This window comes from Garra rufa, chromosome 17 (assembly GCF_049309525.1).
Source record: "Garra rufa chromosome 17, GarRuf1.0, whole genome shotgun sequence".
NCBI classification, from domain to species: domain Eukaryota; kingdom Metazoa; phylum Chordata; class Actinopteri; order Cypriniformes; family Cyprinidae; genus Garra; species Garra rufa.
Window position 1 is genome coordinate 17,092,091 of NC_133377.1, and position 18,608 is coordinate 17,110,698.

An 18,608-nucleotide genomic window follows, 5' to 3' on the forward strand; every position below is an offset into this window, starting at 1 on the left:
TCTGAGCCGTAACGCGCCGCAGACATGTGCAATGTAGGGGGTCGAAACCAAGTGTGCCGCAGAAGTCTTGAAAAATGAGGCCAAAACATTTTTGTTCAACGTATTGTAAAAGTATATTGAATGGTATTATTTGGTTTATTCATTTGTGAGTCTGATATTCTCCACAAAATAATTAGAATTAGAAATTTCAAAGTAAACATTATGTCATTGTGTTATTTCTGACTTACATCGTAAGAAGTCCTTTCGTGTCATGGAAACAATGTTGCTGTGAGTGACTGTGGGAATCAACAGACATGAACAGTGTAAAACACAGGTAAACCTAAAAGACTAAAAAATACCTCATTTTAAGACCTAAACTGTTTACAGAGAGCAGACGAATCTTCACGCAATATCTTTTTCATCTGGTCTTTGCAGAAATCCTCCAGTTTCTGTCTCAGCTGACTGACAGATTCTCTCACAACATCAAACGAAAAGAGGAAACTGGCAGTGATGTTGTCTGTAGTTTCAGGAGGAGTTGAGAGAGACTGAAGACTCTACAGAAAGACAATAACCATTACTCAAACTAAGACCTCATTACCTCATACCATCCCCAAGAACCTGCACTATAGTTGGGCTACCTGCAGAAAATAGATGTCATCGTCTGTGTGTGAAAGCTGCTCCAGCTCAGCATTTCTCCTCTTCAGATCATCAATCTCCTGCTCCAGGTGCTTAATTTGTCCTTCAGCTCGACTCACTGCAGCCTTTTCCTGATCTCTGATCCGCTGTGTCACCTCAGAGCGGCTTCTCTCAATGGAGCGGATGAGCTCAGTAAAGATCCTCTCACTGTCCTCCACTGCAGTCTGTGCAGAGCGCTGTTAGACACACATCACAATCAGCTCTTACTGATTTCTTACACAGCAGCTTCAGTGGGACTGATCAAGAGGAGAGTCCAAACTGAGTCTCAAACTTCTCTTCTTCTCTAAACTCACCTTATGAGACTCCACAGCCTCTCTCAGCTGCTGAAGATCTTTCTGTCTCTGCTGCATTCTCTGCTGGAATTTTTGTAGTGTCTCCTTCAAGTGTTTCTGAAAGATAAACAAAAAGCAAACATGAGACAAATATAAAATATCACAAAATCATAATTTGCAAAGCTAACTGCTTCTTAAAAAAACATATACATACATATATACATATACACACACACACACACACACACACACACACACACACACACACACACACACACACACACACACACACACACACATACAACAGTTTGTTCTGGTTCTCAAATCTGATTGTTTGAGAACTGCAAGATATTCTACTGGTATCGCTACAGGAACGCACTTTCACAATTTTGTATCACTCCACTTGTTCTAGCCGGGTCTGTCAAGGAATGTAGTGTTGAGGTTTTCAGGCGAGAATGTACTTGTTTATAGTTCAAAAATGCAGTTTTTTACTAAACTTTTAAACTGTAAAGTTAAACAGAATTTATTTTTAGCTTCAACAACAGCTTGACACAGAGAATAACTGCACTGAGCAGCAAAATCACCTTTAACAGATGAACGGATATTAATGATTTCTTCAGTAAACATTCAAACTAATGTCATATCATAGTGAATATGAATAATGAGTGCTCTATCAGATGCAGGTATGTTAATCACTCGCTCAGTCCATCTCATAATACTCATATTGATACAGTGAGGTTTTAATACAGTAATACAATAGGCTTTCAATGAAGCAACTTAACATTCCTTCGTTACTAGGTCTAAAGTGACGTTTTGGAATTAGTAATGGAGCTTATGCTAAACTGATCAACACTCAAACATACATATATATATATATAATTTCTTTTTTTTTACAGAAATTTACAAAAAAATATTGAAATCCATGTGAATTTTGATTACATATAGATCTAAGATACACAAAACAGTGACCATTGATGTTGACAAAGTTGAGCAAAGACCAGCATATTATTAAATGAAGAGAAACAATGCGGCAATAACAAGTGGGAGTGGCGCTCACATGACCCATTCACCTTGTGATGAAGTTGTATAATGCCAATGAGGAGGGACACTTCAAATGTCAGCATTAATTCAGTGTGTAAAACCAATTCATACCTCTTTATCTGTCCTTTCTGCTTCAGTTGATGTAGTGGCATGGTTTTTATGTTCATCCTTTGCACACAACATGCAAATTATCTGCTGGTCAGTATGACAGAAAATCTCCAGAAGTTTATCATGTTGATTGCAGATCATCTGCTGCAGTCGTTCAGTGGCATTAGTCACTTTGTGTTTCTTTCCTGAGCGAAACTCCTCATGACGCTTAAAATGAGTTTGACAGTAAGACTCCAGACACACCAGACAGGACTTGACAGCTTTGTGTTTTCTTCCAGTACAGATGTCACACTCCACGTCTCCAGGTCCAGCAGGAACAAGAGCTTGTAGTTTGGTCTTCTTCAGTGTCTCCACCACTTCAGCCAGCATGGTGTTTTTACCTAAAGTAGGTCTTGGACTGAAGGTCTGTCTGCACTGAGGGCAGCTGTAGACTCTCTTCTGATCCTCTCGATCCCAGCAGTCTGTAACGCAGCTCATACAGTAACTGTGTCCACAGGGAATGGTCACTGGATCATTTAGTAGATCCAAACACAGTGGACAAATAAACTGCTCCTCTGAAACACTGGCTTCTGCCATTTCTCTGCTTGTACACACTAATACAGACAAACATACAACAGCCTAAGTTCTGGGTTCTCTCAACAGAGTTTCCTGGTTTTGTGTTTAATAAAACCATGTGATACAGGTATGTCTGTTAATCTATAAACTCAAATACTAAAGTTCAGCAGGTAAGTCTCCACTTAAACTAGAAAACTAAGGTTACAAAAGCTGACATAAACTAGAGTAAAACAACTGAACTGATACTACTAAAGTGTTGCACTTATTTACTATATTGTGCTGCAGTACTGAAAACTACAGTATGAACAGAATCGCTGTTCCTGGACTGCAAGATACTGCAAGATAATTGGCATGGCATGTCAAGTATGCATAAATAAAAGACAAAGCACAGTGCATGGCACATATAAACAGATATGGTAGTCCCAGATGCTCTCCTGTTTTATGTCTTGGCCCACATCATTATTTTAATGTTATTAGTTCATTTGCTCTGCACTCTCAGCCGCCACCTCTGGAGATCCTTCCGGGGGCATCGCCATCTCAGGAGGCAAATGGGTAATCCAAACAGACAGTCAAGGATCAAACGAGGGACGGACAGAGTCAGAAAAGGCAACACGAAGGGTTATTGCAAGCCAAACAATAAATCCAGGGCATGCACCCTGCTGAAAAAGCTGGTTTTTGCAGGTCCTTTGCTGGTTTATGCTGGTCCCTTGCTGGTTTATGCTGGTCCTTAGCTGGTTAATGCTGGTCCTTAATGCTGGTCCTTTGCTGGTTTATGCTGGTCATGTTGCTGGTCAGGACCAGCATAAACCAGCAAAGGACCAGCATTAACCAGCAACATGACCAGCATAAACCAGCAAGGGACCAGCATAAACCAGCAAAGGACCAGCATATACCAGCTAAAACCAGCATCCCAGCATCCCAGCACCAAAACATAACCAGCATATGCTGTTTTTTTCAGCAGGGCAGAAATCAGACTAGATGAGATAAACCAGGCAATAAATTGAGACATGAATAACCAGACTTAACAAGCCTCAAGAAACTTAGAATTGGCTCCGTAGAGTTGCTAACACTAGGAGAGATCTAAACACTGGACAATACTTTGTGATAAGGAAAAGGAAGTCCAAGGCTTATAGTGTGTTTGATTGGTTGCAGCTGTGTGTGTGTGTGTGTGTGTGTGTGTGTGTGTGTGTGTGTGTGTGTGTGTGTGTGTGTGTGTGTGTGTGTGTGTGTGTGTGTGTGTGTGTGTGTGTGTGTGTGTGTGTGTACCTGGTATTCATCACGTTGTGGGGACCAAATGTCCTCACAAGGATAGGAATACCAGTAGATTTTGACCTTGTGGGGACATTTCTCAGGTCCCCATGAGGAAACAGGCTTATAAATCATGCACAATGAGTTTTTTTGATGAAGTAAAAGTATGCACAATCTCCTGTGAGGGCTAGGTTTAGGTGTAGGGTAGGTGTAGGGTGATAGAAAGTACGGTTTTTACAGTATAAAAACCATTACGCCTATGGAATGTCCCCATAAAACATGTAAACCCAACATGTGTGTGTGTGTGTGTGTGTGTGTGTGTGTGTGTGTGTGTGTGTGTGTGTGTGTGTGTGTGTGTGTGTGTGTGTGTGTGTGGCATACATGTATCCATGCATGCACATGTCCAATGGCTCTATGTCTGCAAGCACACATATATATATGTGAACATGATAAACATGCTCCTGACAACTAAATTTTTCTCTAATTTTCAGTCTCCCCCATTCACTTTCAATGACCAGGAGCTCGGATAAATGACTCCTACAATTAAACCATTTGATAATGAAATACAAAACCAGTCCTAATTGAAAGAAAACAAGTTGATAAAAAGATTGAATCCAATTTTTGGTGATAATATAGCATAACAAGTGATTTATAAGCTATTTTGTGTAGGCTCGTCATTTTTGACCGGGAACAGCACAAGTTTGACTCTGTGTCATTTTGTACAAAATAAAAGCATTTCAAAAGAAATTTCCTGGTTAAACATTAAAATAGACTAGTGTGATCAACAGTGCAATTTATTTTCATATTTTTCTCAATATTGCCAAAATTATTAACAAATAATGCTTTTTTCACTCAAAAACTGAGGTGCATAAGCTCGGATAAATGACTCCTACAATTAAACCGTTTGAAAATTGAATACAAAACCAGTCCTAATTGAAAGAAAACAAGTTGATAAAAAGATTGAATCCAATTTTTGGGGATAATATAGCATAACGAGGGATTTATAAGCTGTTTTGTGTAGGCCTGTCATTTTTGACCGGGAACACCATAGGTGTAACAAGGTGAAAAAAACAACACAAAAAAAGTAAAAAAATAAAATAAAATGTGGACAAGTTGTTATAGTCTCTGTGAGCAAAGTCACTAAATTTCAGTTCAATGCGATAACATTAACTAGTATTTTCAGGAAAAAGAAAATATTCTCCAGTCAAAAATGACATGAACACCACATGAGGGTTAAATAACTGCTGTTCTTTGAAACTTATTCATCAAAGAATTCTGAAAAAGTATCACAGGCTCCAAAACATACACTGACAACACTGACAATAAATCAGGATATTGATAATAAATGAGAATGATCTCTGAAAGATCATGTAACACTGGTGTAATGATACTGAACATTCAGCTTTGCATCTCAGAAATTAATTATATTTGAAAGTATAGTAAAATATAAAACTTGTAATAACTTGTAAAAATTGTAATAATTTTTCACAATTTTAGTGTTTTACTGTTTAATATCATTCTGATCTAACTGTAACAATCATCACTCTCTCTGCTTTTGACTGTATCTGTCATCCCTCTGTCTTTGTCTGACTGTATCATTGTTTTGAAAAATATCTAATGTATTGCCCTTTTTGTTCTTTTCTATATTTTTTAGCCACTCTTTTCATCCTGGGATGGAACAGCATCTGGAGCTGAACTGTTCTCCTTTTTTGATCAGAAGTTTTGTTGGACTTGAGGCCAAGTCCAACAAAACTTGAGGCCTTGTTATTTGGCCATGTTGGACTGTTTGTGAAGTTGGGAAAATTCATCACTGTCTTCGTGGTATTTTGAACCATTTAATTATGACCATGTTGGTTAACTTGATGTTGGTTAAACTTTGGCTAAATATTGGTTAACCTTAAAATTTAGCAGTGTAATATGTTTCAAGTAAATATTTTCATGCCCAATTTATTTTGGAATTCAGAATAATACTGAATACACTGTTCTATGACATTTCTTTCATGCAAATTTGAGAGTTATTAAATAAGAGATTTTTTAAATAAAATTGGACCTGTTTATCAAGATTAAGATGTGTCAAATTATTATTATTTTTGTGTTTATTAAATAATAGGTGCACTGAGTTTCATACTGTACAACACTTTATGCAGTTAAATTGTTTAAAGCTTATACAGTTAATTGTTTAAATCGCTAGTCATTACTATTTAGCAATCTGGAAAATAAATACTGCAAATAAAGAATATACTAATTAAAGTAGTACAATATTTTTACAGTGAAACGTTATTTAATAATTTCCAGTACACTTGTAAATTGGCAAACTATTGCTGCAATTTCACAGTAGCAGCTTTAAATAATGTATATATCGTTGCTTGTATATATACAGAAAATTGCTGTATTTTAACAGTTAAACTGTAGTTAATCATTTACAGTGCACTTGTAAAAATTTATAGTATTGCTGGCAACCAAAGTTGCCAGTAACTTGCTGTAAATTTTACAGTAAATTTTTTACAGTGTGGCTAAAGGCAGCTCTCTCCGTTTTAAATAAAACTACTTGCAAACACCTGAATTTAGCTCTTGGTGTGTTCTAAGGGGTTGACGGAATGAAATCGCTGGAACATTTAAATTTTAAAAGGCGCCGTATTTATTTTCATTTTCCGCTCCACCCCTTCAGTGGAGTGGAATGGCTTAAAAGGGGCATTATTTTTTGTACGTGACCTGTGGTTAGAGGCATTGTTTCTTGTTAGTAAGACATCTGGCTTAATAAATTATGTTCTTGGGAATAATTTGCAAGCTAACATGCAGTATAAGCTATTTCCTACGTTTAACCTAAATATAAATTATTTTATTCAGTATTTTGTGCATCCTCTATAACAGTGGTTCTCAATCCTGGTCCTGGAGGACCCCTGCTCTGCACATTTTGCATGTCTCTCTTATTTTATACACCTGATTGAGATCTTCAGATGGTTAGTTCAGTTCATGGATCTCTACTAATGAGCTGATGATCTCAATCAGGTGTGTTAAATAAGGGAGACAAGCAAAATGTGCAGAGCAGGGGTCCCCCAGGACCAGGATTGAGAACCACTGCTCTATAAAGCACCATTTATGAGTAGTGCGCATGCGCACAAATGCCTAAGGGAACTTTCGGAGTATGACGTAAGAGGGAACCTGTGCTAAATCAAACATAAAATACAGCGAAATGACAGGGAACAAGAAATATTAAATGAGTGATTAGGTGCTATGTTCAATACAGTTGCATTTTTTGGGGAAATCTAATCAGTTAAATAGCAGAAGTTATTAGTTGGTGAGGTCTTTAACAACGGCCGTGCTTTGTTGAACTAACGTGGTTCAAACGATGAGACCACATGAAACAGTCTTTACTAGCTTATTCGTTTCCACAAAAATGCAGCACAAATAAGCAAGCATTTTAACGTTTTAAATACACTAATCTACTATTATTGTTCAATCGCTGGAGTGTTTTTTTTTTATTTATTTTTTTAATGCCTTTAAAATATGTAGTTTTGTGAACACGGACGAAGAAACGCCAGCCCCGAAGCTCATCCGTAAACCACATAAAACAGCTCATATGCGCTTAATATAGCTCTTTAAAATGATGTTCTGTGTACATTGTGTACAGTCGCTGGAGTGTTTTTATTTAAATGCTTTTAAAAGAGGCTTAGTGATGTAGTTCGCAGACCGAGAGCTCGGAGACTTGACTCTCATGTCAGTACAACAGAAAACACTGGCTGAAGGCAGCTCTCTCCGTTTTCAATTAAACTGCTTGCAAACACCTGAAATTAGCTCTTGGTGTGTTCTAAGGGGTTGACAGAATGAAATCGCTGGAACATTTAAATTTTAAAAGGCCGTATTTATTTTCATTTTTCCGCTCCACCCCTTCAGTGGAGTGGAATGGCTTAAACGGGGCATTATTTTTCGTACGTGACCTGTGGTTAGAGGCATTGTTTCTTGTTAGTAAGAAATATGGCTTAATAAATTATGTTCTTGGGTATAATTTGCAAGCTAACATGCAGTTTAAGCTATATCCTACGTTTAACCTAAATATAAATGATTTTATTCACTATTTTTGTGCGTCCTCTATAAAGCACCATTTATGAGTAGTGCGCATGCGCACAAATGCATAAGGGAACTTTGGAGTATAAGAGGGAGTATGACGTAAGAAGGAACCCGTGCTAAATCAAACATAAAATACAGCGAAATGACAGGGGAAAAAAATATTAAATGAGTGATTAGGTGCTCTGTTCAATACAGTTGCATTTTTTGAGAACTCTAATGAGTTAAATAGCAGAAGTTATTAGTTGGTGAGGTCTTTAACAACAGCCGTACTTTGTTGAACTAACGTGGTTCAAACGATGAGACCATGTTCATGAAACAGTCTTTACTAGCTTATTCGTTTCCACAAAAATGCAGCACAAATAAGCAAGCATTTTAACGTTTTAAATACACTAATCTACTATTATTGTTCAATCGCTGGAGTGTTTTTTTTTTTTTTTTTTTTAATGCCTTTAAAATATGTAGTTTTGTGAACACGGACGAAGAAACACCAGCCCCGAAGCTCATCCGTAAACCACATAAAACAGCTCATATGCGCTTAATATAGCTCTTTAAAATGATATTCTGTTTACATTGTGTACAGTCGCTGGAGTGTTTTTATTTAAATGCTTTTAAAAGAGGCTTAGTGATGTAGTTCGCAGACCGAGAGCTCGAGACTTGACTCTCATGTCAGTACAACAGAAAACACTGGCTGAAGGCAGCTCTCTCCGTTTTAAATTAAACTGCTTGCAAACTCCTGAAATTAGCTCTTGGTGTGTTCTAAGGGGTTGACAGAATGAAATCGCTGGAACATTTAAATTTTAAAAGGCCGTATTTATTTTCATTTTTTCCGCTCCACCCCTTCAGTGGAGTGGAATGGCTTAAACTGGGCATTATTTTTCGTACGTGACCTGTGGTTAGAGGCATTGTTTCTTGTTAGTAAGACATATGGCTTAATAAATTATGTCCTTGGGTATAATTTGCAAGCTAACATGCAGTATAAGCTATTTCCTACGTTTAACCTGAATATAAATGATTTTATCCACTATTTTTGTGCGTCCTCTATAAAGCACCATTTATGATTAGTGCGCATGCGCACAAATGCCTAAGGGAACTTTGGAGTATAAGAGGGAGTATGACGTAAGAGGGAGCCCGTGCTAAATCAAACATAAAATACAGCGAAATGACAGGGGGGAAAAATATTAAATGAGTGATTAGGTGCTCTGTTCAATACAGTTGCATTTTTCGAGAACTCTAATCAGTTAAATAGCAGAAGTTATTAGTTGGTGAGGTCTTTAACAACAGCCGTACTTTGTTGAACTAACGTGGTTCAAACGATGAGACCATTTTCATGAAACAGTCTTTACTAGCTTATTCGTTTCCACAAAAATGCAGCGCAAATAAGCAAGCATTTTAACGTTTTAAATACACTAATCTACTATTATTGTTCAATCGCTGGAGTGTTTTTTTATTTTATATTTTTTTAATGCCTTTAAAATATGTAGTTTTGTGAACACGGACGAAGAAACGCCAGCCCCGAAGCTCATCCGTAAACCACATAAAACAGCTCATATGCGCTTAATATAGCTCTTTAAAATGATATTCTGTTTACATTGTGTACAGTCGCTGGAGTGTTTTTATTTAAATGCTTTTAAAAGAGGCTTAGTGATGTAGTTCGCAGACCGAGAGCTCGGAGACTTGACTCTCATGTCAGTACAACAGAAAACACTGGCTGAAGGCAGCTCTCTCCGTTTTAAATTAAACTGCTTGCAAACTCCTGAAATTAGCTCTTGGTGTGTTCTAAGGGGTTGACAGAATGAAATCGCTGGAACATTTAAATTTTAAAAGGCCGTATTTATTTTCATTTTTTCCGCTCCACCCCTTCAGTGGAGTGGAATGGCTTAAACTGGGCATTATTTTTCGTACGTGACCTGTGGTTAGAGGCATTGTTTCTTGTTAGTAAGACATATGGCTTAATAAATTATGTCCTTGGGTATAATTTGCAAGCTAACATGCAGTATAAGCTATTTCCTACGTTTAACCTGAATATAAATGATTTTATTCACTATTTTTGTGCGTCCTCTATAAAGCACCATTTATGATTAGTGCGCATGCGCACTAATGCCTAAGGGAACTTTGGAGTATAAGAGGGAGTATGACGTAAGAGGGAACCCGTGCTAAATCAAACATAAAATACAGCGAAATGACAGGGGAAAAAAATATTAAATGAGTGATTAGGTGCTCTGTTCAATACAGTTGCATTTTTCGAGAACTCTAATCAGTTAAATAGCAGAAGTTATTAGTTGGTGAGGTCTTTAACAACAGCCGTACTTTGTTGAACTAACGTGGTTCAAACGATGAGACCATTTTCATGAAACAGTCTTTACTAGCTTATTCGTTTCCACAAAAATGCAGCACAAATAAGCAAGCATTTTAACGTTTTAAATACACTAATCTACTATTATTGTTCAATCGCTGGAGTGTTTTTTTTATTTTATATTTTTTTAATGCCTTTAAAATATGTAGTTTTGTGAACACGGACGAAGAAACGCCAGCCCCGAAGCTCATCCGTAAACCACATAAAACAGCTCATATGCGCTTAATATAGCTCTTTAAAATGATATTCTGTTTACATTGTGTACAGTCGCTGGAGTGTTTTTATTTAAATGCTTTTAAAAGTGGCTTAGTGATGTAGTTCGCAGACCGAGAGCTCGGAGCCTTGACTCTCATGTTAGTACAACAGAAAACACTGGCTGAAGGCAGCTCTCTCCGTTTTATATTAAACTGCTTGCAAACTCCTGAAATTAGCTCTTGGTGTGTTCTAAGGGGTTGACAGAATGAAATCGCTGGAACATTAAAATTTTAAAAGGCCGTATTTATTTTCATTTTTTCGCTCCACCCCTTCAGTGGAGTAGAATGGCTTAAACTGGGCATTATTTTTCGTACGTGACCTGTGGTTAGAGGCATTGTTTCTTGTTAGTAAGACATATGGCTCAATAAATTATGTCCTTGGGTATAATTTGCAAGCTAACATGCAGTATAAGCTATTTCCTACGTTTAACCTGAATATAAATGATTTTATCCACTATTTTTGTGCGTCCTCTATAAAGCACCATTTATGATTAGTGCGCATGCGCACAAATGCCTAAGGGAACTTTGGAGTATAAGAGGGAGTATGACGTAAGAGGGAACCCGTGCTAAATCAAACATAAAATACAGCGAAATGACAGGGGGAAAAAATATTAAATGAGTGATTAGGTGCTCTGTTCAATACAGTTGCATTTTTCGAGAACTCTAATCAGTTAAATAGCAGAAGTTATTAGTTGGTGAGGTCTTTAACAACAGCCGTACTTTGTTGAACTAACGTGGTTCAAACGATGAGACCATTTTCTAGAGTTGGGGTACTCGGACTTGTACTCGGACTCGAGTCCGGTCTCGAGTACAATTTTTAGCGGACTCGGACTTGTCACGGACTCGGATGCATTTTGACTCGGACTTGACTCGGACTCGAGCTTTTCGGACTCGGGAATTATTGCCGAGTCCAGCCGAGTCCAGGGACAGTTGATGGAAATTTTACTGACTCGATGCATTATTACGAAAGTGACATTCAGTATTATTGGCATGTGTTTTAAAGTCTTGCCGGTACTTGAAAGCCTGCCTCTCAGTCAGCGCACAATGCTGAATTAAACTCTTTCTCTATTGCTACACACTTACACGAAAGGTAATGTCAAAATGCATCGTCTTGGAGAGCATTCATGTAAATGCTATCGGTTTTGTGTTGAGTTAGAAATACAGATGTGTCAAAATATATGATCTGTGCGTCCGGTCTTAAAGCGACAGCAGTGTAAACCTGCCACAGACTGCGTCATAATCAAACAACAAAATAAAAAGAGAAAATCACTCACTGCTCTTGATTGAAGCAGTTTAGCAATTTTAATAAGAATCATCTATATTTATTATATACGGTGAAGATTGTAGAGAGTTTTATTTTTACATTTATTACTTCATTAAATGTTTGTAGTACACTATTTCTGTGGTATACTTTACTATATAGATCAATCTGAAAAACGTATAAAACTATTTCATTTGTATTTTGTTTATTATATTTCTTTATGCTTTTGCTTGTAATTAATTATTAGACTGTTTATTTTCCTTCAGTAAGCTTGAGAATGTTTTACTTACTTACTTGGGTGTGCATTATTTTCTAATAATTCAATGGCCCGTTGTCAATAGACCAATTTGGAGTAGACGTTACAGTTATGTCAGTAAAAAAATACTATTTAAACCTATAACATTTTACATTTACCTATTTTATCTCAGAATTCAGAATTTTTTTATGTCGTTTATATGTTGTATTTAAGACTTTAGAACTCAATTTAACGCAGCAATAGCAAGTTTGTCAGTTCTGAGGGAAAAAATAAACTCATGACTTTAGCTGAGAGGAAAAGGGAGAATGTATTTTCTTATCAGAATTGTGAGATATAATCTCGAAATTGAGAAAATAAAGTCAGAATTTTATTCTTTTATTCCATGACTTCCATGTCATTAACCCTCACAGCCTCATTTTCATCTAAGAAAAATATGTCACTAGCTGTCCATCTCTTCACCTACCCCTCCCTTTATCACAGATTCATTCTTTTACTCGTAGGTACAGTCCTGTCCTTCCCTTATAATTCCCACATTGTCCTTCCCACATTCTAAAAGCTGTTTCACTCTGAAATATGTCATAATATCAAGTCAGTCATAACTTCTGTTACATGACTTTAAGTTTGCTGAGCAGAGGTTTCCTTTTGTTACATTTAAATTGTCATTGCCTTATTGTAGTTGTACAAATTAAAACAAGGTTAAGATACTGACAAACAGTAGTTTTTAGTTGGACTCGGTCGGACTCGACCCATTTGGACTCGGACTTGAGTCCGACTCGCCCCATTTTGGACTCGGACTTGACTCGGACTCGACTGGTTAAAGACTCGGACTCGACTCGGACTCGACTTACGTGGACTCGACCCAACACTACCATTTTCATGAAACAGTCTTTACTAGCTTATTCGTTTCCACAAAAATGCAGCACAAATAAGCAAGCATTTTAACGTTTTAAATACACTAATCTACTATTATTGTTCAATCGCTGGAGTGTTTTTTTTATTTTATATTTTTTTAATGCCTTTAAAATATGTAGTTTTGTGAACACGGACGAAGAAACGCCAGCCCCGAAGCTCATCCGTAAACCACATAAAACAGCTCATATGCGCTTAATATAGCTCTTTAAAATGATATTCTGTTTACATTGTGTACAGTCGCTGGAGTGTTTTTATTTAAATGCTTTTAAAAGAGGCTTAGTGATGTAGTTCGCAGACCGAGAGCTCGGAGACTTGACTCTCATGTCAGTACAACAGAAAACACTGGCTGAAGGCAGCTCTCTCCGTTTTAAATTAAACTGCTTGCAAACTCCTGAAATTAGCTCTTGGTGTGTTCTAAGGGGTTGACAGAATGAAATCGCTGGAACATTTAAATTTTAAAAGGCCGTATTTATTTTCATTTTTTCCGCTCCACCCCTTCAGTGGAGTGGAATGGCTTAAACTGGGCATTATTTTTCGTACGTGACCTGTGGTTAGAGGCATTGTTTCTTGTTAGTAAGACATATGGCTTAATAAATTATGTCCTTGGGTATAATTTGCAAGCTAACATGCAGTATAAGCTATTTCCTACGTTTAACCTGAATATAAATGATTTTATCCACTATTTTTGTGCGTCCTCTATTAAGCACCATTTATGATTAGTGCGCATGCGCACAAATGCCTAAGGGAACTTTGGAGTATAAGAGGGAGTATGACGTAAGAGGGAGCCCGTGCTAAATCAAACATAAAATACAGCGAAATGACAGGGGGAAAAAATATTAAATGAGTGATTAGGTGCTCTGTTCAATACAGTTGCATTTTTCGAGAACTCTAATCAGTTAAATAGCAGAAGTTATTAGTTGGTGAGGTCTTTAACAACAGCCGTACTTTGTTGAACTAACGTGGTTCAAACGATGAGACCATTTTCATGAAACAGTCTTTACTAGCTTATTCGTTTCCACAAAAATGCAGCACAAATAAGCAAGCATTTTAACGTTTTAAATACACTAATCTACTATTATTGTTCAATCGCTGGAGTGTTTTTTTATTTTATATTTTTTTAATGCCTTTAAAATATGTAGTTTTGTGAACACGGACGAAGAAACGCCAGCCCCGAAGCTCATCCGTAAACCACATAAAACAGCTCATATGCACTTAATATAGCTCTTTAAAATGATATTCTGTTTACATTGTGTACAGTCACTGGAGTGTTTTTATTTAAATGCTTTTAAAAGAGGCTTAGTGATGTAGTTCGCAGACCGAGAGCTCGGAGCCTTGACTCTCATGTTAGTACAACAGAAAACACTGGCTGAAGGCAGCTCTCTCCGTTTTATATTAAACTGCTTGCAAACTCCTGAAATTAGCTCTTGGTGTGTTCTAAGGGGTTGACAGAATGAAATCGCTGGAACATTAAAATTTTAAAAGGCCGTATTTATTTTCATTTTTTCGCTCCACCCCTTCAGTGGAGTAGAATGGCTTAAACTGGGCATTATTTTTCGTACGTGACCTGTGGTTAGAGGCATTGTTTCTTGTTAGTAAGACATATGGCTCAATAAATTATGTCCTTGGGTATAATTTGCAAGCTAACATGCAGTATAAGCTATTTCCTACGTTTAACCTGAATATAAATGATTTTATCCACTATTTTTGTGCGTCCTCTATAAAGCACCATTTATGATTAGTGCGCATGCGCACAAATGCCTAAGGGAACTTTGGAGTATAAGAGGGAGTATGACGTAAGAGGGAACCCGTGCTAAATCAAACATAAAATACAGCGAAATGACAGGGGGAAAAAATATTAAATGAGTGATTAGGTGCTCTGTTCAATACAGTTGCATTTTTCGAGAACTCTAATCAGTTAAATAGCAGAAGTTATTAGTTGGTGAGGTCTTTAACAACAGCCGTACTTTGTTGAACTAACGTGGTTCAAACGATGAGACCATTTTCATGAAACAGTCTTTACTAGCTTATTCGTTTCCACAAAAATGCAGCACAAATAAGCAAGCATTTTAACGTTTTAAATACACTAATCTACTATTATTGTTCAATCGCTGGAGTGTTTTTTTTATTTTATATTTTTTTAATGTGTAGTGAACAACGGTCGAAATGGCATTCCAAGGGTCAGTTTATGGCAGGCCCCCTTCCCTATCTGCCAGGGTGGAGGGAGATGTGCCACACTGTGATTGGATCTTGGTTGAGGAACATAAACAAATGTTCAGAAACATCAGATAAGATGCCAAGACAACTACCAGACACCTCTAACAGAACAGGAAGAGAGACCTTCTGCAACCACGACCACCTAAGAGAGGACTTCTCATTGGATTACGGATTGACCCTCTCCAATCCTAAGGTTTGGGAATGACTGCCATAAAAATTCCTTCAGGATGCAACAGCAGTGGCCGAAACAAAGAAGGCCACAAAGATCCATCCAAATCCATTCATACATATGTTTGGGGACCTTAAATTGATGTAAACTGCAACAGATTCACTTCACCCTTTGATAAAGTACAGTGTATGTTGATGGCCATTGACTGTTAACCTAACAGTTCACAGAAGCAGGCGTATTAACATATTATGATATGAATAAGTGATTGTTCAACAGTTTTCTATCATGTTTGGACTCTTTTTGCTCCTCATAATGTGGGTAACAATTTGAAAGAGGTTTGATAAAGAAATGTTGCATTGGGTAAATTGTAAAAGACACTGTCTAACTTTGTACTCTACTATATGCAAATGAGTTCCACACTAGGGCGGGTAACACCATGGCCACCTCAGACACAAGTGGCCAATCACATTCCTGGAATGGAGAGGCGCTAGATTCCAATCTCCTCCTCATCAAAAAGAGATAAAGGTAGCCTCCGAAAAGACACTCCTTGTACTGCGTCTAAGACCCGTAAGGGAAGAGACATTAACAGTTACACCGTTCTGAGTCTGAGCCCCGCAAGGGAAGAGACATTAACAGATACAAGGTCCTGAGTTTCTGGCCTGACGAGGAAAGAGACTTCAAGACAGCTAAGGTTCCGCTCAGCTCTTGAGTAAACCTTTTATATTGAATTCGGCTGCCCTTCAGTTGCAAAGGACCCAGCAGGGACGGACCCCGTCTGACTCTTGCCACTCCGAAAGCAGCGCAGCCCAGTCCGCAAAGGACCTCCACATTGGCAGACACTGCCTTAACCACACGGCTCCTCAACGACGCAGCCCGGCTGCAAAGGACCCTGTGGAGAGCCATCTGACCCAGCTGCCCGGTCCACGCCCTAAGGACCCTCTTTGGCACAACAGAAGTCCAGCATCCTCCAGGTCAGCGCCTCGACGGCTACCGGAACGCAACTCTGTGCCCTCCCCACTATATGCAAACCGCATCACCAGTGGAAGACGTCTCTGCCGCCGGACTGATCACCCGACCAAGTGGAACGTAACTATAAACTTACCAAACCTCTTTCCTAAAGACCTTGGCTTAGTTTATACCTGCAGCCTATGTTTTCTAACCTGTTTAGATAACATTTACTTGTGGTCAGCATTACAAATGATAGCTATATTGTTTGTTCCGAGATAAATACGCAGTTATTTATCATTAAACCTACCAGAGCCATTAAGTGGGTTTCCCATAGACAACATTACCATAGAAATCTCTTATATTGCTACTTTCAGCTCAACAGCATTGCATTCTGCCATTCTGCGTTCATTCCATTTTGTTAGTTTCCACACTTTTATTTGGTATCTTCTTTCACATTTAGTTGCCTATTATCTATTAGCAGTGTGTATTCATTTATTGGTTTATCACTAGTGTTGTATTTACTCTTGCATATCTATTGTTAATAAATTTCATTAATTTTATTACAATTGTGTCTTCATTGTTTTGATGATTCAAGGCTCTACTAGCTAGCTAAACCACCAAACTTTTAGATAAATCAGTTGACCAACTCCCTCCAGGGTGCAAATCTCAATTTATTGACCTATTGCCAAATTAACAGTCTTTGACTGATACACTGAACCCAGAGAGGTGGGAATTGGTCATCTGATAGACTCACAAACGCACCTTGAGTGACGTGTGACCCAAAATCACAGCGTCATTGGTGACGTGAGCCCCGTTTACTACAAATGCCTTTAAAATATGTAGTTTTGTGAACACGGACGAAGAAACGCCAGCCCCGAAGCTCATCCGTAAACCACATAAAACAGCTCATATGCGCTTAATATAGCTCTTTAAAATGATATTCTGTTTACATTGTGTACAGTCGCTGGAGTGTTTTTATTTAAATGCTTTTAAAAGAGGCTTAGTGATGTAGTTCGCAGACCGAGAGCTCGGAGACTTGACTCTCATGTCAGTACAACAGAAAACACTGGCTGAAGGCAGCTCTCTCCGTTTTAAATTAAACTGCTTGCAAACTCCTGAAATTAGCTCTTGGTGTGTTCTAAGGGGTTGACAGAATGAAATCGCTGGAACATTTAAATTTTAAAAGGCCGTATTTATTTTCATTTTTTCCGCTCCACCCCTTCAGTGGAGTGGAATGGCTTAAACTGGGCATTATTTTTCGTACGTGACCTGTGGTTAGAGGCATTGTTTCTTGTTAGTAAGACATATGGCTTAATAAATTATGTCCTTGGGTATAATTTGCAAGCTAACATGCAGTATAAGCTATTTCCTACGTTTAACCTGAATATAAATGATTTTATTCACTATTTTTGTGCGTCCTCTATAAAGCACCATTTATGATTAGTGCGCATGCGCACTAATGCCTAAGGGAACTTTGGAGTATAAGAGGGAGTATGACGTAAGAGGGAACCCGTGCTAAATCAAACATAAAATACAGCGAAATGACAGGGGAAAAAAAATATTAAATGAGTGATTAGGTGCTCTGTTCAATACAGTTGCATTTTTCGAGAACTCTAATCAGTTAAATAGCAGAAGTTATTAGTTGGTGAGGTCTTTAACAACAGCCGTACTTTGTTGAACTAACGTGGTTCAAACGATGAGACCATTTTCATGAAACAGTCTTTACTAGCTTATTCGTTTCCACAAAAATGCAGCACAAATAAGCAAGCATTTTAACGTTTTAAATACACTAATCTACTATTATTGTTCAATCGCTGGAGTGTTTTTTTATTTTATATTTTTTTAATGCCTTTAAAATATGTAGTTTTGTGAACACGGACGAAGAAACGCCAGCCCCGAAGCTCATCCGTAAACCACATAAAACAGCTCATATGCGCTTAATATAGCTCTTTAAAATGATATTCTGTTTACATTGTGTACAGTCGCTGGAGTGTTTTTATTTAAATGCTTTTAAAAGAGGCTTAGTGATGTAGTTCGCAGACCGAGAGCTCGGAGACTTGACTCTCATGTCAGTACAACAGAAAACACTGGCTGAAGGCAGCTCTCTCCGTTTTAAATTAAACTGCTTGCAAACTCCTGAAATTAGCTCTTGGTGTGTTCTAAGGGGTTGACAGAATGAAATCGCTGGAACATTTAAATTTTAAAAGGCCGTATTTATTTTCATTTTTTCCGCTCCACCCCTTCAGTGGAGTGGAATGGCTTAAACTGGGCATT

The 18,608-nt window shown here is 37.8% G+C and overlaps 1 protein-coding gene across 1 annotated transcript; it reads right to left on the bottom strand.

The window, feature by feature from the left end:
• Positions 1–221: 221 nt before the first annotated feature.
• On the bottom strand, positions 222–2,698 carry LOC141290331 (E3 ubiquitin/ISG15 ligase TRIM25-like). Its single transcript, XM_073822507.1, has 4 exons — positions 2,100–2,698; positions 969–1,064; positions 618–851; positions 222–533 (listed from the first exon to the last, which is right to left on the bottom strand). Exons 1-4 carry the CDS (start codon positions 2,670–2,672, stop codon positions 345–347), a joined length of 1,092 nt encoding a protein of 363 aa, XP_073678608.1. The 5' UTR covers positions 2,673–2,698; the 3' UTR covers positions 222–344.
• Positions 2,699–18,608: the final 15,910 nt, after the last annotated feature.